General features: G+C 38.3%; 2 protein-coding genes across 5 annotated transcripts in view; one reads left to right on the plus strand and one right to left on the minus strand.

Annotated features, from left to right (window-relative positions):
• aass (aminoadipate-semialdehyde synthase) overlaps window positions 1-9308 on the plus strand; it is a 29569-nt gene extending 20261 nt beyond the window's left edge. For all 4 annotated transcript variants that reach the window (XM_076089696.1, XM_076089697.1, XM_076089695.1 and 1 more), the window contains 5 exons: window positions 3844-3939; window positions 4823-4938; window positions 6304-6392; window positions 6703-6879; window positions 6977-9308. In XM_076089696.1, coding sequence (XP_075945811.1) covers window positions 3844-3939; window positions 4823-4938; window positions 6304-6392; window positions 6703-6879; window positions 6977-7095 — 597 coding nt within the window. In that variant the 3' untranslated portion in view covers window positions 7096-9308. The remainder of the gene's footprint in view (window positions 1-3843; window positions 3940-4822; window positions 4939-6303; window positions 6393-6702; window positions 6880-6976) is intronic.
• Window positions 9309-10410: 1102 nt separating this feature from the next.
• The window catches only part of ptprz1a (protein tyrosine phosphatase receptor type Z1a), a 43291-nt gene continuing 32329 nt past the window's right edge, over window positions 10411-21372 (minus strand). Inside the window, exons 17-30 of the mRNA XM_076089813.1 lie at window positions 21113-21209; window positions 20579-20661; window positions 18690-18824; window positions 18159-18293; window positions 17734-17897; window positions 17488-17623; window positions 17148-17294; window positions 16604-16697; window positions 16359-16432; window positions 15969-16100; window positions 14767-14916; window positions 12341-12483; window positions 12110-12245; window positions 10411-11816 (exon numbers count right to left, since the gene is read on the minus strand). Coding sequence (XP_075945928.1) covers window positions 11673-11816; window positions 12110-12245; window positions 12341-12483; window positions 14767-14916; window positions 15969-16100; window positions 16359-16432; window positions 16604-16697; window positions 17148-17294; window positions 17488-17623; window positions 17734-17897; window positions 18159-18293; window positions 18690-18824; window positions 20579-20661; window positions 21113-21209 — 1770 coding nt within the window. The 3' untranslated portion in view covers window positions 10411-11672. The remainder of the gene's footprint in view (window positions 11817-12109; window positions 12246-12340; window positions 12484-14766; window positions 14917-15968; window positions 16101-16358; window positions 16433-16603; window positions 16698-17147; window positions 17295-17487; window positions 17624-17733; window positions 17898-18158; window positions 18294-18689; window positions 18825-20578; window positions 20662-21112; window positions 21210-21372) is intronic.

The raw sequence follows: 21372 nt of genomic DNA on the forward strand, positions 1-21372 counted from the left end.
ATCCTTCAGTTTATCACAAACATTCAACATCAACATATAAAGGAAACACTTCATCCTTCAGTTTATCACAAACATTCAACATCGACACATACAGAAACACTTCATCCTTCAGTTTATCACAAACATTCAACATCGACACATAAAGGAACACTTCATCCTTCAGTTTATCACAAACATTCAACATCAACATATAAAGGAAACACTTCATCCTTCAGTTTATCACAAACATTCAACATCGACACATAAAGAAACACTTCATCCTTCAGTTTATCACAAACATTCAACATCGACACATACAGAAACACTTCATCCTTCAGTTTATCACAAACATTCATCATCAACACATAAAGGAACACTTCATCCTTCAGTTTATCACAAACATTCATCAACACATAAAGAAACACTTCATCCTTCAGTTTATCACAAACATTCAACATCGACACATAAAGAAACACTTCATCCTTCAGTTTATCACAAACATTCAACATCAACATATAAAGGAAACACTTCATCCTTCAGTTTATCACAAACATTCAACATCGACACATAAAGGAACACTTCATCCTTCAGTTTATCACAAACATTCAACATCAACACATAAAGGAACACTTCATCCTTCAGTTTATCACAAACATTCATCATCAACACATAAAGGAACACTTCATCCTTCAGTTTATCACAAACATTCAACATCGACACATAAAGAAACACTTCATCCTTCAGTTTATCACAAACATTCAATATCGACACATACAGAAACACTTCATCCTTCAGTTCATCACAAACATTCAACATCAACACATAAAGGAACACTTCATCCTTCAGTTTATCACAAACATTCAACATCGACACAAAGGAACACTTCATCCTTCAGTTTATCACAAACATTCATCATCAACACATAAAGGAACACTTCATCCTTCAGTTTATCACAAACATTCATCAACACATAAAGAAACACTTCATCCTTCAGTTTATCACAAACATTCAACATCGACACATAAAGAAACACTTCATCCTTCAGTTTATCACAAACATTCAACATCAACATATAAAGGAAACACTTCATCCTTCAGTTTATCACAAACATTCAACATCGACACATAAAGGAACACTTCATCCTTCAGTTTATCACAAACATTCAACATCAACACATAAAGGAACACTTCATCCTTCAGTTTATCACAAACATTCATCATCAACACATAAAGGAACACTTCATCCTTCAGTTTATCACAAACATTCAACATCGACACATAAAGGAACACTTCATCCTTCAGTTTATCACAAACATTCAACATCAACACATAAAGGAACACTTCATCCTTCAGTTTATCACAAACATTCAACATCAACACATAAAGGAAACACTTCATCCTTCAGTTTATCACAAACATTCAACATCAACATATAAAGGAAACACTTCATCCTTCAGTTTATCACAAACATTCAACATCGACACATAAAGAAACACTTCATCCTTCAGTTTATCACAAACATTCAACATCGACACATAAAGAAACACTTCATCCTTCAGTTTATCACAAACATTCAACATCAACATATAAAGGAAACACTTCATCCTTCAGTTTATCACAAACATTCAACATCAACATATAAAGGAAACACTTCATCCTTCAGTTTATCACAAACATTCAACATCGACACATAAAGAAACACTTCATCCTTCAGTTTATCACAAACATTCAACATCGACACATACAGAAACACTTCATCCTTCAGTTCATCACAAACATTCAACATCAACACATAAAGGAACACTTCATCCTTCAGTTTATCACAAACATTCAACATCGACACAAAGGAACACTTCATCCTTCAGTTTATCACAAACATTCAACATCAACACATAAAGGAACACTTCATCCTTCAGTTTATCACAAACATTCAACATCAACACATAAAGAAACACTTCATCCTTCAGTTTATCACAAACATTCAACATCAACACATAAAGGAACACTTCATCCTTCAGTTTATCACAAACATTCAACATCAACACATAAAGGAACACTTCATCCTTCAGTTTATCACAAACATTCAACATCAACACATAAAGAAACACTTCATCCTTCAGTTTATCACAAACATTCAACATCAACACATAAAGGAACACTTCATCCTTCAGTTTATCACAAACATTCAACATCAACACATAAAGAAACACTTCATCCTTCAGTTTATCACAAACATTCAACATCAACACATAAAGAAACACTTCATCCTTCAGTTTATCACAAACATTCAACATCAACACATAAAGGAACACTTCATCCTTCAGTTTATCACAAACATTCAACATCAACACATAAAGGAACACTTCATCCTTCAGTTTATCACAAACATTCAACATCAACACATAAAGGAACACTTCATCCTTCAGTTTATCACAAACATTCAACATCGACACATACAGAAACACTTCATCCTTCAGTTCATCACAAACATTCAACATCAACACATAAAGGAACACTTCATCCTTCAGTTTATCACAAACATTCAACATCGACACAAAGGAACACTTCATCCTTCAGTTTATCACAAACATTCATCATCAACACATAAAGGAACACTTCATCCTTCAGTTTATCACAAACATTCAACATCAACACATAAAGAAACACTTCATCCTTCAGTTTATCACAAACATTCAACATCGACACATAAAGAAACACTTCATCCTTCAGTTTATCACAAACTTTCAACATCGACATATAAAGGAACACTTCATCCTTCAGTTTATCACAAACATTCAACATCGACATATAAAGGAACACTTCATCCTTCAGTTTATCACAAACATTCATCAACATATAAAGAAACACTTCATCCTTCAGTTTATCACAAACATTCAACATCGACACATAAAGAAACACTTCATCCTTCAGTTTATCACAAACATTCAACATCAACATATAAAGGAACACTTCATCCTTCAGTTTATCACAAACATTCAACATCAACATATAAAGGAACACTTCATCCTTCAGTTTATCACAAACATTCAACATCAACACATAAAGGAACACTTCATCCTTCAGTTCATCACAAACATTCAACATCGACACATAAAGGAACACTTCATCCTTCAGTTTATCACAAACATTCATCAACACATAAAGAAACACTTCATCCTTCAGTTTATCACAAACATTCAACATCGACACATAAAGAAACACTTCATCCTTCAGTTTATCACAAACATTCAACATCGACACATACAGAAACACTTCATCCTTCAGTTCATCACAAACATTCAACATCAACACATAAAGAAACACTTCATCCTTCAGTTTATCACAAACATTCATCATCAACACATAAAGGAACACTTCATCCTTCAGTTTATCACAAACATTCATCAACACATAAAGAAACACTTCATCCTTCAGTTTATCACAAACATTCATCATCAACACATAAAGGAACACTTCATCCTTCAGTTTATCACAAACATTCAACATCGACACATAAAGGAACACTTCATCCTTCAGTTTATCACAAACATTCATCAACACATAAAGGAACACTTCATCCTTCAGTTTATCACAAACATTCAACATCAACATATAAAGGAAACACTTCATCCTTCAGTTTATCACAAACATTCATCATCAACACATAAAGGAACACTTCATCCTTCAGTTTATCACAAACATTCAACATCGACACATCTGGAGATACGTGGTTTTCACCTGAACAGGAAGGGGATGAAAAACTGTCATTTAAATAGTAACTAAAGCTGTCAGACAAATGTAGTGAAGTGGAAGTATGTTGTGTCCCTGTAAATGTGTTCATTGTGAATCTTGTCTTGTCCCAAAGGGCTTCTCAAAGGCCATGAGTGGGTTTGTCAAACTGGGTCTGATCAACAGCGAGCCCTGTCCCATCCTGAAGCCTACTTCATGCCCTGTGTCCTGGGTAAGAACCTCCGCTGAGGATCCATTGTGTGTACAGAGTGTGCTTCTTTCTCCAGTCTGTCATTAAGGTTCAGAAAACAGTTTTGCAGCTCTTCCACTTGAAGCGTCTGTGGAAGTGGGTTTGCTGAAGAGTCTATTACTGTCAATAGCTGCTTGTCAACATCAAGGCTGCAGTGAGCCAAGGCTCTCCCACACTGATGAGAGTTTACAGCAGAATGTTTGTCGTCTCTGATCCCTTTGAGATGAAAGAGAAACACAGAGCTGCATTTTCATTAATCAAAGCATGATTTGCTATTTTATATCCCGCCACTTGTGTTTCTGAAAACACTCTTGAATATCTTTTCTATCTGGAAACGAGATGCAAAGAAAAAAAGAAAAATGTTGCTCCGGAGCCTCGTTAAGCCATTTTTAAAAGTGTCTAATCTCCATGTATAAAGAGAGGAGTAGGAGACAGTTAAGGAGATGATGATAAGACCCAGTGTAGGAGCTAAAGAGGAGCTAGGAGACAGACTAGTAGTTAAAGAGGAGCTTTATGAAACAGTATAGGAGCTAAAGGAGATCTTTAGGAGACATTCTAGGAGCGAAAAGGGATCTTAGGGAGACAGTTTAGGAGCTAGGAGACAATCAATGAGCTAAAGAGGAGCGAGGAGACATGCTAGGAGCTAAAAAGGAGATAGAAGACAGTCTAGGAGCTAAAGGGGGTATTTAAATATAAAGGTCTTGGAGCTTTAGAGGAGCACTTGAAGACAGACTGGAAGCTAAAGATGAGCGAGGAGACAGACTAGGAGCTTTAGGAGACATTTTATATATGTTGTAACATGTTTTAAATGTATGTATGGAGGAGCTCCAGTAAAAAGAGAAACTGTGATATGTCTTCTCTCCAGAAAGCGCTCCTCTGTAAGCTGATGGGATTGTCCTCTTCTGTTTCCCACGACGCCTTTGAAGAAACCGTATTTGAACGCATCGGAAAAGACGACTTTGTGATGGACACCCTGAGATGGTGAGAGACTGAAAACTGTTTAGGATTTAGGATTTAGGATTGGGAAATGTCTAACATGTGGGAAGAAAAACAGTTCCTCTCTGAACCTCTGTACTTCTAAATATACTAACTAAATGTTAAGCTTCAATACCATCAATGAAATCTCCTGGAAAGTCATGGAACCTTCTAGGAGATAAAGAGGATCTTGAGGAGACTAGTCTAGGAAAACAGTTCCTCTCTGAACCTCTGTACTTGAGCTAAATGTTAAGCTTCAATACCATCAATGAAATCTCCTGTTAAGTCATGGAACACCTGGGAACATCTGGAGAGTCAGTCGTACAAAGGCAGAGCTTAAAGAGGGAAAAAAGAGGTTTGATGTTTCCAGGTTGTCTGGTAAACTGTGTCACAGATTATCATTGTTGTCCGTATTCTTTGCCGTAGCCTCGGTGTGTTTTATGCTCGTCGGTAGCCGGTCATATAGATCTCTAGGAGGCAGTTTAGCCTTGTGTGCTCTGATCAATTTGGCATGCAGATAACACACCAGTCATAATTTAGTTTCAATAAAAACCTTATTTGATCCTGGTGATATTTTACTAACGTTTTGGAAGAAGTAAATAACAAGAGTAACAGACGAACCAGCTTTAAAAGTGAGAAGTATTCTGAAAGGTACCTGATGCTTCTCCATGTGGTGGTGGACGGTGGAATCGAATTAGTAATTCATAATTTGGTCAACTATGGGGAAACACTGTGGTTCTAAATCCGGCGTAAGTTCTTTGGATGTCCATCTTGTCCGTGCTTCTCAGCGGCAGATTGCTGACGTCTGTTGCTCTTCAAAGTTAGCGTTGGTTCTGTGGAATGATGGCGGGCTGAGAACAAGGCCGAGGCTGCTCCTCTTCTGCACACTTTTCCACTTCCCCCTCTTTTTTTTGAAGTGGTGTAGCGCGCACGCTCTTCAGTTTAAACCAACTTTTTCCGAAAAGGTCTCTTCAGACCAAGGCCCCCGTGCCGCCATTGTTCTGCCTCCGAGGGCGGAATGAGGGGCCTCGGCTGGCATTGAAATGTGAATTCCTCCGACGGTAAAAGTGAACCGCTGGAAACATTCCAATCTGTGCAGTTAAAAAAAAAAAAAAAAAAGAGTAAAAAGCCAAACGAAGCTCGAGGTTCAAATTGAATGACTTGTTCATTTATTCAATTCACCAGCAACGCAGCGACAAAAAGCAACTGCTCATCTCTTTAGACTTAGCCAAGGATGTGTGGGCTGCTGCTCCGAACGCCGCCGGGGTGTTAAAGCGGAATCATTTCCTCTTTTTAAACCCTTTGAAACGGCTTTGTGAAGGTTATTCTATTGTGAGGAAAAAAGTCATTTTTTTGTCTCTGTGTGTTCAGGTTTGGGATGCTGAGCGACGAGTCGGTGGTTCACGCCGACAGCGTTCTGGCCGCTCTGGCTAAACACCTGGAAGCTAAATTATCCTTCGGTGAGGCACATTTTATTACTTAGAAACAAGTACTACATGTAATCACATCACTCCCGATCCTGGCTTCTCTTCATCGGCTCTCTGTTCAGTTTTCCTATTTATCATTTATTTATCATGGTTTAACTTTTACCTTAGTTTGCACTTTGTAACCTCTGTTTTTAAAAGGTGCTGTATAAATAAAGTTGTTGTTGTTGTTGTTGTTGTTGTTGTTGTTGTTGTTGTTGTTGTTGTTGTTGTTGTTGTTGTTGTTGTTATTATTATTATAATAAACCAGTACATTAACTACTAATGGCTTCTTTCCCTTGGTTAGATAAGTCCGAGCGCGACATGATCATCATGAGGAACGACATCGGGCTTCGCCACCCGACCGGCGAGCTGGAGACCAAACACATCAGTCTGGCGGTGTACGGCGACCCCAGCGGCTTCTCCGCCATGGCCAAGACTGTGGGTTACCCAGCAGCCATTGCTGCCCGCATGGTCCTCGATGGTTAGTGACGTCCGTCTGGAAGATTGTTTCTGTCTCAAGAATTTAAGTAAAAATTAAATAACAAAAAGTTGTGCATGCATTTTATTTCTTTCTGCAGGTGAAATCATTACAAAGGGACTCGTGGTGCCGATGACGAAGGACATCTACGGGCCGGCGCTGGCCTGCCTGAAGGAGGAAGGACTTCACTTCATGTCCAAGAGCACCCTGCAGGAGTAAAAGCTCGAGCCTCCAGAGAGAGCAGATCAGTAATCACTGTGATTAATATTCAACAAACCCCAGAGAACATTTATTAAAATAAAAACACATGCAATCAACTGCCTCTTCACCGACTTTATCCAAACTGGATCGGTCGAAAGGTTGAAGGGAAAAAAAGCCAAAAAGGTCAAATGTTTCAATCCCCAGAAGTAATATTTAATTGTGTTCAAATTAAATGTTAGAATCATTTCGTGATGTTTTAAAGCTGTCTGTAAGTTTTAGGTCAGAAGCAGTAAAAGGCAGCAGTTCAGATCATATTCATTAATCTACAGTTTAATATTAACACTCTGAGTTTGTCTATTGTGTCAGAGTTCTTCTGTGAAGATGTGTAAAAGCTGGAGTGGTCCAACAGTTTAGGTGTTTAAAAGCACAAACATTGTCTCATTAATCAGGCCAAACTACTGTAGAAACTCTTGCTGGTAAACTTTTCCTGGAGACTTGATAGTAAATTCTGACATCCGACATAAAAACCATTTGCTGATCGCAAGTTCTGATTTCTGCATTAATTATAAATCCCATACAAACCCAGCTCAATACTGCACAGACCTTCAACAACAAAACATCACCGTAGTCACTAACTGGCTTTCTTCAAAGCCGTGATGGAAATGAACCATAGAGTACTGTTAACAGCTCCCATTCTCAGGACATTACATCATGAAGCCGTCCACTGTTTAGTTCAGAGTGAACGCTAATGAAGCTAAGAGCAGCTGGGAATGATTATGTTCAGCTGGTTGGAACAGGATCATGAGTTAATCGTTTTATTTTATTAGTCAGAAACTAACACATGACATGTATGCAATATGATTACCTCAGTCTCAATATCTCAAAGATGTATTATAATACTAAAACAATATTTATAATGCATTTTAAATATACAACTCCAAGCTCAAAAGTATTAAATCAGAATCTAATGATCACCACTTATTATTAGATTTTGTTCAGCTTCTACAGCTCGTTATCCAGAAATAATAGTTTAATTAAGCGGTACCATCATTTAAAAAATGCTAAAGACTGCATGTGGAGGATTCAAAAATGTCTGATTCTTAACATCATAATGATTTTATCAAAACTGCACTGTGCTAAAGAGAGCACCGGTTTTTACCTGGTTTGACAAAACACGAAAATGTTTGCCATCTGATCGATTTAAAATATGACATAATCTCATAACAGTTCCGAAGCTTCAAAGCTTATCCCAACAAACTTTAGGTCACAATGAAGACATGAAGCCCTCTATCTTGAGGCAGGGTAGCTTATTTAAAGTGAAAAAAAGCTCAACAATGTGAGCTATAGTACAAAAATGTACTGTTAGCTGATGTCCTTTGTCTGTCATGCTGACTTCAGCTAGTCTTGTCAGTCTGTGAAGCTAAATTGATCATAATTCCATGGAAAGCTAGCCAAATGTACTGAGAAGTTGATTCAAAAATGTATTTTAAAAATTATAATTGAATGCAAACCTATCTTGTTTTACATCATGTAGGCCACTGACCTGGATGATTCCAATCTGAACATTGTTTAGAAAGTTCTTAAAAATGTTAGAGAAAGTAAAAAATATATGCGACCACTAGAAATGTTATCTTTAGAATATTGTTCATGAACTCATGATCTAGATTCTGTAGCTGAAACGTGATCAGAAACGGCGGCGTATAAATCAGCGTATGTGGAGCTCTGAGGTAGAAGATCATTTTGAGTTGTTCTGTATTTGTGGAACCTAAAGTTTCCCAGACTCTAGTATTTATTGTCTTCCACCTGAGCAATATTTATTTTATTTTTTGTGGAGGATGTGGTCACCTTGTAAACGGTTTGTTAAATGCTTTAAACAAATACCCAGAGAAAGATATTTTATAAGTACCTGAGCTATATTTTTTAAAGTAATGCATTCATATATGTATACTTAATGTAGTTTATATGTGGGCCTCCAGAAGGTTTTAAACGGCAGCGTGTTGGATAGATTTATAGGTTTGAATCTCAATGACACAAAGACTGGTAAATTCAGATGAAACTACACATTTTGTGGGCAAAAGAGAGCAACACTAACATGTTAGTGATCAAAGTATTGGTTTTATTTACCGCCTGTTTCAGTTGACATTCACGCCACTCATTTGTCTGTAAAAGCTTGTTTTGATAGAACATTTTGCTATCTAAACATGTTACATGAATAAAACTGTTACATTCTTTCTTCTACTTTTATGACTTAGATACAGAAATGGCTATTGCAAATGTAATAATCATATTATTTAGTATCTCTTCAATGCCGATGCAATTTAATAATTTATAGTAAAGTTTTTTTATTGTATCAATTTATTAATTGTAATGAAACAATATTTAATTACACGGTTGACATGTTGCACTTCAGATTGATAGTTTATACACAAACTGTAGATTTAACAAACCAATAGTACATGTGATTCAAAGTGCATTTTGCTTATAATACTTAAGTACAGAACTTTCACTTGTAGTTGAGTACATTTGCACTGTAGTATTTTACTAAACGTACTTCCTTCACCACTGTCTCTGTGTCTATCGTTCAGATTCAAGCAATCGTCAAATATTGGACTCCAGGGATTCTGTTCTGGAGACTTCTCAGCCTCTAGAAGAAAGACAATCAGCCTGTTTGCTTCCACTCAATTTGGAGGCAGCCATGCAAACGAGGCCACCAAGCAGGGGATAATTGGGCATGTAATTATGAGAAATCAAAAATGCAAATGAAGGTGTGGATACGGCGGCCGGTCAAGATGACGTCTGGGACACTTGACCTATTTTCTGTCCTGAAAAGGCGCGTTTCTTGCGTCTTGAGTCTTAGCCCGGATTAAGACATGGGAAATCAATTGGAATAACCAGTTCAGCGGAGGGATTAAAGCATGACTCCATAAAGGGAAAATGTATAATCCACAGGCTGGACAACACTTGGTTTTCATCAGAGCCACATCTTTATTATCTCTATTTCTGCGTTTGTGTCTTTAACACCTCTCTCCTGTCAGGCTCACAGGGGCGTCTGTTCCATCTTTTGTCTCGTCGTTGTGACCTCTGACCTCCTTCCTGTTGGTAGACCGTGAGGCTCATTCTGCGTCTGTAAGTCACTCTTGAGTAAACGCATCAGCTAAAGCCCAGAAATGTAAATTTATATAACCCGCTTTTTCAGACAATTTTTGATTGCCTTTTTGTCGTCCTGCTTGGAGTCGCGTTTTACTTTTTGTTTACCTTTTTAGTTTTTATCGTGATGTGAAAAATCCCGTTAGCTACCATTCTTACGAAATGTCTTGTGGATATTCATGAGCCCTGTTGATGCCATATTTTGATGTTTTTTCCCCCTGCCACCTGCAGGACAAAAAACACTATTGTACACAAAAATATCAAACTAATGGGCAGCCTGAGCAACTTTAATGAATAAAATGAAAACTAAATGTCCCATACCTGTAAAGGATGACCCTAACCCCAGCACTCCAACTGACTTCTTATGACATGACTCACTATGCTATGATTTTTTATGTCTTACTATATGAGCTATTATGACATACTGTCCCGTTTTCTTGTTTATTAATCCCCCTCTGTTAAAGCTTTATATAACTGAAGAAAAATAGTAAAAGCATTATTGGCCAGGATTGGCTGGTTTTTCTTAACAGACTGCACTGTGTGTGTGTGTGTGTGTGTGTGTGTGTGTTGGTGTAGTTATGCACACAGTAACAAAAATATTTCAAACGGCTCCTTCTTTGGTGTTCTTTCACTTATTTAATCCTCTAGCTAATAATCCAGCAGTGTTTCATGTCCAGCTAAGAAAACAAACATGTCAGTATACCCCATGCATCACATTTAGTCTGTTACAAAATCCAGAATATAAAAGCATTAATGTTCTCCAACTAAGCAATTAGAATTAAACCATAACATTCGAATGCACTAAAAATGGTCAAATATAAAAATCTAAAAGTATAAATAGAAATTTGGTCCATCAAGTTGATTACTACAATATTATTTACATTAGATTATTATTTTTTATTATTCCAGGCCCTTATTTTATATTTGACTGCAATAGCAAACTGCTGTTACCGTTGCGATGGTATTTACAGAAAGGAGTTCAGTGCAGGAGCTCTATCAAAGACAAGCTAACAAAATATCTCATTTGATGTAGAAAGATGCTTTTTCCCTTTTTTATCCTCCCCCATTTGGCTCAGTGCCAATAAATACAAAGGTTTAGGAAAAGTTAAGTTAGTTAAGTGAAACGTGTCAGGGCAGCGTTAAAACAGTAGACAGTTAGTCTACAGCTTGCATCAAAGTTAGAAGTACAGAATGAAAAATACAAAAAGGCACACATTACAAAACCGCAGGCAGATCCAGATCCAGCGGAGAGAAAAAACCTCATTCAGTACAAACTACCGCACGGAGTCCTCCTGAATGCTGAGGATTTCTATTTAGTAGTTGTAGCATGAGTCTGGCATCAGGAGAAGCTCTGTTGGTGATTGAAGTGGAGGGACAGAATGCTGTTGCTCATTTGTAAAAGTTAAACAAGTTCTTTGTGGGGGTGGGGGGGGGGGGGGGGGGGCAGGTTACACCAGGGATTCAAGGCTCTCTGCAGTGCTGGCGGTTCCCACCACAATGGTGCCGTTGTTGTCTGAGGACTGGAGGGTTTTCTCATCTTCTTGCGTCCCGATGAGACTCAACATTGCTTTGTACAGGAACTGGTACTGCTCCTGTAAAACAACGACAGGTAACCAATTGTTATATTTAGACGCATTTAAGATCCTGGTATTCGATGGTGTCAAATAGATTTCTCTTCCAAATAAGGAAACAGACTAATCGTATGACTGATTCTTGGCGTGTCAGACTTTACTCTTATTAATAATCTAACAAGATCTCAGCTGTTAACTTGACAAATATCACCCACGTTGTAATAGGCTAAAATGAACCTAGTGTTTGGTCACAGAAGCAGTGTAACATAAATTACATTATCATCAGCATATTGTGAGACAAAAGCCAGCCTTACGATGTCGCTGAAGATGCCTGGTCTCATGAGGTTCGTCAGCTTGGCCACTTGGAAGACGTCGACCGAACCTTCGGCCTCCAGCTGACGAGTTAGAGATGACAGAGCGCAGAATGTTCCTGCTGTGACACCACCAACACTAGAAGAAAAAACTTTCACTGTGAGATAATGTCATTCAGAGCAGAGAATCCCTCAAAATGTTGTTTTTCTTGTGGCAAATGTCTTCGGTCTTACTCATCGTGGACCACAATGGGGCCGTCCTTGGTGGTGCTCTCCTCTTTCACCAGGTTGAGGAGCTCGAAGGTGTTGCTGATGGGACTGTCTGGATTTGGCCAGCGGGAGGCTCGGAAGTGTTTCACCTCCAAAACATAATCGTCCTGTCGAGATAAGAGAGAACGAGATCAGACATCTGTCACAGCCAATCAGAGAGTAACATTTTGTCCTCTAACATCTCCAAACAAAGAGAGGCCTTTAAAGTTATTTATGGGTTTATACTGTGCAATAACTAATAATCCCATCAACAATATGAATCTCAAATAATACACAATGGCTTCAGAAAGTATTCAGACACTTGCACATTTAAACACTTAATTGTCATTATTGCTCGATCAGGACGACATAAAACTCTCATAGTATAGTATGTCAAAAAATGCCCCAAATAAATATAGTATCGAATGTTAAAAAGTCGTAGTATAGTATTGTGAAACATATGAAAAGTATTCATACTATGGTATGTTGAAAAAGGTCATAAAGTAATTGTATAGTATATAAAAGAAAAGTAGTATAGCATGTCAGAAAAGTCATGAAAAAGTTATAGTATGTGGAAAAACATCAGTAAAAGTCATAATAAAGTATGTTGAAATTTGTTTGGAAAAACTCATAGCATGAAAAAGAAGTCATAGTACAGCATGTCGAAAAAAGAAGAAAGTCATAATATGTCAGTATGTCAGAAAAGTCACAAAATAAGTCATAGAATAGCATGGAAAAAGTCATGAAAAAATGTATGTAAAAAAATATATAGTATACTATGTCAAAAAAGTCAATTAAAAGTCATAGTATAGTATGTCGAAAAGTCATGAAAAATGTATGTAAAAAAATATATATATAAAAAAAAAGATATAGTATACTATGTCAAAAAAGTCAATAAAAAGTAATAGTATAGCATGTCGAAAAGTCATGAAAAAATGTATGTAAAAAAATATATAGTATACTATGTCAAAAAAGTCAATAAAAAGTCATAGTATAGTATGTCGAAAAGTCATGAAAAATGTATGTAAAAAAATATATATATAAAAAAAAAGATATAGTATACTATGTCAAAAAAGTCAATAAAAAGTAATAGTATAGCATGTCGAAAAGTCATGAAAAAATGTATGTAAAAAAAAATATATATAAAAAAAAGATATAGTATACTATGTCAAAAAAGTCAATAAAAAGTCATAGTATAGTATGTCGAAAAGTCATGAAAAATGTATATAAAAAAAAGATATAGTATACCATGTCAAAAAAGTCAATAAAAAGTCATAGTATAGCATGTCGAAAAGTCATGAAAAAATGTATGTAAAAAAATATATAGTATACTATGTCAAAAAAGTCAATAAAAAGTCATAGTATAGTATGTCGAAAAGTCATGAAAAATGTATGTAAAAAAATATATATATAAAAAAAAAGATATAGTATACTATGTCAAAAAAGTCAATAAAAAGTAATAGTATAGCATGTCGAAAAGTCATGAAAAAATGTATGTAAAAAAAAATATATATAAAAAAAAGATATAGTATACTATGTCAAAAAAGTCAATAAAAAGTCATAGTATAGCATGTCGAAAAGTCATGAAAAAATGTATGTAAAAAAAATATATAGTATACTATGTCAAAAAAGTCAATAAAAAGTCATAGTATAGTATGTCGAAAAGTCATGAAAAAATGTATGTAAAAAAAATATATATAAAAAAAGATATAGTATACTATGTCAAAAACGTCAATAAAAAGTCATGAAAAAATGTATGTAAAAAAAAAATATATAAAAAAAGATATAGTATACTATGTCTAAAAAGTCAATAAAAAGTCATAGTATAGTATGTCGAAATATGAAGAAAGTATGTCATAGTCATAGTATGTCAAAAAAGTAATATAAAAAAAAATGTTTATCATAAAAGATGTCATCAAAAAACTTTAAAATGTCTTTATACAGTTTGTCATAATAAGGTCCTTAAAACGTCATAATATTGTATACCATAAAATGTCATACTATAGTATGCAATAATAAAGTAATAAAAAAAATATATTGCTGTTATCTTAACTGAGCGATTTTGTTGGACAACTCAGACAACTTATGCGTGCATTTCTGCCGTGCGGCCCTCAATCATATGCTGGATCACTAAATTGGCCCTCAGTCATCAAAACTTTGAGAACCTCTGCATTAGAGGTTACGTCATGGGGTCCATTGGATTCATCCTCTGGTGAACAAGAATGGGATCAGAGCTAATATGTATTCTTATATCTTGGACCAGAATGTTATAAGTGGAGTGGAGGCAGAAACCTGGAGACAGATAACTCAAACCCTCGATAAATTAAAACGAGCTACATAAATAGATACTAAAAGCTATTCATTTAGGACCATGCTTTTTGTGAAGCTGTCATGTTCCAGGTCGCACTAACCTGTGTAGCTTCCAGCACATAGTCCTGGACCACCAGCATGTCCTCGTTTGTCAGACAGATATGATTCTCACTCCTCTGGGTGACGGTGAACATCTCGTAGCTGATTGGCTGCCCTTTACGGGGCCAGACGACACACAGCTCCGCCTCCTCCTTGGGCGTCTAACAACACAGGAAGTCAGCGGACGTTTACTCTTTGATGCAACACGACAGTTTGAAATCTGTACTTACGCTGACTTGTTATACATCAGAGAATTCTGAGCGAACGTGCTTTTGTGAATCCTAAATGAATAGTTTAAAAGTTTCAGAAACTCTATTATTTGCTTTTTTTTCTGAGAGCGGATATCAACCTCATGCCTGTTAATGCTGCATTGATGCCATGTCGGCAAAATGGGAAAAACTCCACTTATTCCAACTTTGGAGCGTTCCCGCATTATTTCAAGATGGTAGCCTCCATTTAAAGGTTTGTTAACAAGTGAAACCAAATACAAATTCAGCACAGAGACTTTTGAATTAGCTGACTCAATTGTTTAAAAGCTACAGTATGTAGCATTTAGGGAGATCATGAGCAGAGATGAAATATCATATTATTAAGTATGTTTTCTTTGGTGTATAAGTACCTGAAAATATGAATTGTTGCATTATCGTTACCTTAGAATGAGCCTCGACTTTCTCGTTTTGGCCGTCGCCATCATGGATTACGGCAACCGCCATCTTGGCTTTTTTGCAACCAGAAGTGACGCAAAAGGGCTAAAGCATCCCCTGCTTTATGGTCTGTTTGACTCTAAATGGACCATAATGTACTAAATGAACATCATGCTGTATTGAAGAAGACTTGAAACTAGAGATTGAGACCATAAACTCATGTTTACAATGTTTACTGAGGTAATAAATCAAGAGAGAAGTAGAGTCATTTTCTCATAGACTTCTATACAACCAGAGGAGTCGCCCCCTGGTGGACACTAGAGAGAATGCAAGTTTAAGACACTTCTGCATCGACTTCACTCTTCAGAACCGGAGGTCGCCACCTGGCCTCATCACAGAGCAGGCTAGGCTAACCACTCCAGCTCTGTATTTAACACACAGACATTGGATTGATATCCATCTGAGGTCTCTGAACCAAAACGACGTGCATTTCGCAAAATGTTTAACTAATTATTTTAAGTTTAAAGAGTACAGACTTTGCACAACCACAAACTCCTCACCTCGCCTGACGGCGTCCCCATCAGCGACACGATGACCTGGGCGTTGTGGTCCCATATCATCCTCCAGAAGTCCTTTATGGTGCCGGGCAAAGGATTCTGGGTAATGATGAACTCGCTGCTCTGCCTGTAACCCTGCAGGAACAGAACCTGGGCTTGGTATCAATGATGTCCATGTTTTTACAAACTCAAGAGGATGATACATTTCACTTATGTCCACTGTTCACCATTAATGTCTTAAACTCATTAAACAACAGTTGTGTCAAGCAATGAATAATCAATAAGGAAGAAATATTACAGCTGCACAAGAGTACAGTGTGTTAAAAGAGCAGCCTGGACCTCTGTGATATCCCTCTCCTCATTTAAACCTGGACACAATGCGCTTGTTCTTACTGTGACGTATGATGCGTTAATGTAGTCGGACGTTTCCCCCGCCGCCGTAGACAGGCGCACTCGTGACCTCTCAACTGCAAAGATAGAAAGAAGAAGAACAACCGTTACAGAGTCATGCAACACCGTCTCTGCCCATCTATCTTCAACAAACTGTAGCCGGAGAGACAAACTAAACATTCAACACTAGCATCCTATCCTAACTATAAGCGCTGCGGCTCCTGAGCGGACAAAGCCGTCGGACTCACCAGGCACCACGGAGCAGCTTCTGTTCTTGCTGCGGTTGCTGTCCTGCAGAGCTGCAGAGGAGTCGCACTGCTTCACTCCACAGTGACAAACCAGCTGTGGGGGAAACACACCAAACATCTGTAAACGACTGAAGAAGCAACACTGGTTGGTTTTTACACAGCATCTATGCAAAGTGCTCAGAAAATAATCCGTGACCAGATTTGAACATTTCTAAATGAAGTTCTGCATTTGTTGCAATGTTTTAAATGTTCATTCTATATTTGGGTGTTTTTTGATGACAGCTCCATGTGATAATAAAACGAGCCTTTTATCTGTAAATTCAACAACCAGCAGTCAGCTGGTTATTAAAGAATAATTTAAAACAAACAGAAACAATGAAGGAAAGAACCAGAAAAAATATCATTAACATGTCATAATACAATTAAAAAGTATACATTCTATGGCAGAGAATAAGTCAGTACAGACAAGACACATTTGTGAGATTGTATCTGAATGAGTTGTCATGCAGCAGTGAGCACAGAGTGAACTGTTTGAGCTGCTCACCTTGAACTGTTTGTCCAGGCGCGTCCTCCCAGCCGGCCCCGGGATCAGCAGCTCGTCCACGTACCTGTGCAGCTGAGCCGCCGCCACCTCCGTCTCTCCGGACAAGATGGCCTCCACCAAGGCGTCGTGGATAAAGACGTACTGTTCCTGCAGAGAGGAGAGACAGATAGTGAGGTTAGACTCTAAAGACTGAGGCCAGTTATAAAGATAAAGTCTTATTCCTGTTTGGATAACTTGCATTGTTTTGCTTACTGGGTTCAAACTGCTGTGGAAATGTATAATTGTACAACTGAAGAACTGTATTAATGTGTATGGACAGACAGACAGGTTGACCTCTGACCTCAGTCTGAACCAGGTAGTTCCTCTGTGTGCGGATGTGTTTGAGGAAGCCCGTAATGTTGACGCTGCTCTCGTCTCTCATCTGCTTCAGCATGCTGTCCAGGACCACGTACGTACCCGTGCGGCCCACGCCAGCGCTGCACGGCAACCAGAAGGAGGAACGAGATGAATCAGAGATTTACTGACGTCAGCATGAAAAATGAAAACAAAGCTTCGTCTCTCGTCATCCAGTTTAATCAGATCTTACCTGCAGTGCACCACCATGGGCCCCATGTCCTCCGCCCTGGCTTTGGACGACTTGCGGACGAAGCTGAGCAGCGGCAGAGCGAACTCTGGGACGCCCATGTCGGGCCACTGGGTGTAATGGTACTGAGTCACCGTCCGCTCGTTGCTCCGCCCCTTCTGGGAGCCCTACAGGTGGACAACACCAAACAGGAAATGATTAAAATAAAACTTCCACAAGGGACTCTTGTCTTCAGTCGTGTCATTAAAGCACATTTAAGGAGCTTGAAATCACAATTCTTTTATATTTGAATATATTAACAAAATCTCAAATCTACATTATGTTCCATGTTAACATGACCAGAGAACGTCTAGTTTGCTCAGACATGATAACATTACTGAGCGCTGCCACTGCAGTCGCCCTGTGATCTGACTGGCTGTGTGTCGGACCTTCTTGGTGTTGGTGTTCCTCACAGTGAAGCTCCTCTGGGTGTAGTAGGCAAGCGCTCTGCTGCTCTTCACCGTCACCAGGAAGCTGCCGTACTCCTCCTGCACCTCCGCCGGCCAGTACTGATCACACTTCCTCTGAGGAGGCGGTTAACACAGAAAATACTATAAATGATGATGGAAATACTAAGATTTTTCTCTTTATTCCCAGTAAATAAAAATGTAAATGTAACAAACAGTCACTGATTTTTATTTCAGGTTTAGGAATGCAAACCTTCTGCCAGCATTACAATGTGCAATTCAACTTTTTAACTTTCTCACTTTAATCACATCTCATATTTCGTATTTAAAATGAAATTAAAAATTATTTTCTGAAAGATCTGGATTGGTAATGTATGCCTGCAAAATATTCCCCAAACACTTTACCTTTATTAAATGTTACTGGTACATACACATGACTGAATATCAGATAGTCTCAGGTCATCAGTGGAGTAGAATAAACGTGCGGGTAAAAGCTACGCTCGGGTCACTCACTCTTCCTTTCTCCATCAGGTTGGTGATCATCACGATGACGCAGACGTTTTGCTCCCAAATCATCCTCCAGAAGTCCTCGGTGCTCGACTTCAGAGGACCCTGAGCGGCGATGTACGACCGCGGATTCTTAAAAGCCTGAGGAAACACATCAGCTGCTTTAAAAAAGAAATCTTAAGAACACATAATGCACAACATCTTGAGAAACTAGCAAGAGGACACTGGATTGTAAAAATCATCCAACCTAAACACAGCCAAATGTTGCCAACTCTTTTCCAGTTAACGTTGCAGCACGAGCTCCTCAAGTTGCTACATCTAGCGAGAGTCAGCAAGTCGGCAACACCGACAGCCCGTCCCTCCAGAAACAAATCAATACATTCGTACCGGATGAAACGATTGGTCGAGCGTATTACAATCCTGCGACAGCCACGGATACAGGATTTTATTCTTTCTATTTTTTTGTCAGAGCATTCGATTCGTTTATCGTTGTCAGAAACTAATGAGGATTTAAAAAGAAGAATACCAACCCTGCAACAAGCTGATGTTTACTGGTGTGATGTTCACCATCTTAGTTTATCGTGTTAGCATGCTAACATACACAACTGAGGCTGATTGGTCATCAGTTCTGCAGGTATTTGATGATAAACTAAAGAATTGGACAAATTGACCTGTGATTACAAATAATCCTGAGAGGAACATAAATGTCTGAACCACATTTCATTGCAATTGTTTTTGAAACATTTCACTAAAAAACACAAATATTAACGTCATGTCAAGACGGGGATCATTGTCCTTTCTCTTACTGGATAAGTGAAAACGTCCTCATCCTGAGGAAAACTCAATTTCACGGCATCTATCCAGGAAGACGTTTCACTTAAAGTTAAAAGAAGTGAACCGGCTGGTGGTGCTAAAGGAAAAGTCACCAAATTCTATAAGTCTACAGCATGTATCCCCTGGGCACCATGAATGTATGATAATCGAGATGTTTCCGTCTGGACCAAAATTATCCATAGAATAATGAGAAGGGGATGGCCGTCGCCATCTTGCCTTCAAATCGGTCTATTTGACTCTAAATGGACCATCATTTATTTTATTTTTTATTTTTATTTTATTATACTATATTCATCCCGGAAGGATGAATTGGTGTCTGCATTTGTATTGAAGAAGACTTGAAACTAGAGATTGAGACCATAAACTCATGTTTACAATGTTTACTGAGGTAATAAATCAAGAGAGAAGTAGAGTCATTTTCTCATAGACTTCTATACAACCAGAGGAGTCGCCCCCTGGTGGACACTAGAGAGAATGCAGCTTTAACACATGAACACATTGACTGCTTACTATACATAGATATTAACAATGCTGGATATAGAATACGTTAGAAAATCTGCTTTGCAAATGTTTTATGAGGAAAGTAGAGCTCAAGGATTCGCACAAAGCATTTTGGTTAATATAACTCCACAAGGCCCCTTTAAAGGAAAAAATACATGAATAAAAAGTGGTACTTGTTCTCAGCAGAGGCCAGCATTCAATCTCTCACTTTAAGAGTTTCATAACCTTCACATGACTGACGAGCGTGAAGCTGCCGTCATACTGTGAGCTGGAGAGATCCTCAACTTTGTAACGCCGGCTCTCCAGAGAGGCCATGACAGTTGTTGGTTTTCTTTCTTTTCACAAAATGGCAAACGCTGGAAAATGAGATTTCAATGTGACGCGCATAATGGAGAGCCTCACAGGTCCCTCCGGTAACAACAGGATGTGCCATGAATAGGTTTAGGAAGACAGAGGAGGAAAAAGTACGTTTTGACAGAGTCAATACGCAGAAACGAGGCTGGAGGTGAAGGTGAAGGCCTCAGCTTGTGTGGAGCTGAGAATGAAATGGAGTTTCTCACATCCACGTAGTTGGCGTTGATGTAATCTCCAGTCTTCCCGTCTTTGTCCGCCTGCGACGAGAGTCTCACTCGGCTGTGGTCATCTGAGGGTGAAAGACAGATTCAATAAAGAAAAAAGAGCAATTTATATTCTTCTTATCGACAACAAATCCCATGAAAAGACAAAAAAACAACCGCGTGTTCATCCGTCTCACTTAGTGACTTCCTGTCTTTCTCCTGAAGATGTAAAACTTTAAAAACACATCACAAATATCATGTTTCATTAAAAAAAAGAGTCTCAGTAATGTCCTGAAACAGCTGGTCACCTTTCACCTGAGCAGCCAGATGATTTGATTGGACGTCAATCAAACTCTTGCCGAAGCCAGTCGGGAGAAGAGCAGAAAAAAAACATCCTTTCCACCAAGAAAAGCCTTCAGTGACGCTCTTTGCTCTTTTTTCAATGAACAGTCAAAACGATCTGATCTCATCACGGCTGCAGACTGAAACATGTGTGGCTTATGAGATTAAAACAGAGCCGCACTAAGTTGTACTCACAGGCCAGGATGTTGCTGTATCTGTTTTTAGTTTTGTTGTCGGGATGGTTGGAGCTGTCGGTCGTTATCCCCATGTCCACCGTGCACGTCTGAACCTCCTGCACACACACACACACACACACACACACACACACACACACACACACACACACACACACACACACACACACACACACACACACACACACACACACACACACACACAACGTTACTGTCTGTAGGGCTGAGCGTAATCTGAAAATGTTCAATATTGTTTCCAAT

The sequence above is a fragment of the Anarhichas minor genome, unplaced genomic scaffold (genome assembly GCF_050575085.1).
Source record: "Anarhichas minor isolate MPS153535 unplaced genomic scaffold, ASM5057508v1 ptg000011l, whole genome shotgun sequence".
In the NCBI taxonomy this organism is placed as follows: Eukaryota; Metazoa; Chordata; class Actinopteri; order Perciformes; family Anarhichadidae; genus Anarhichas; species Anarhichas minor.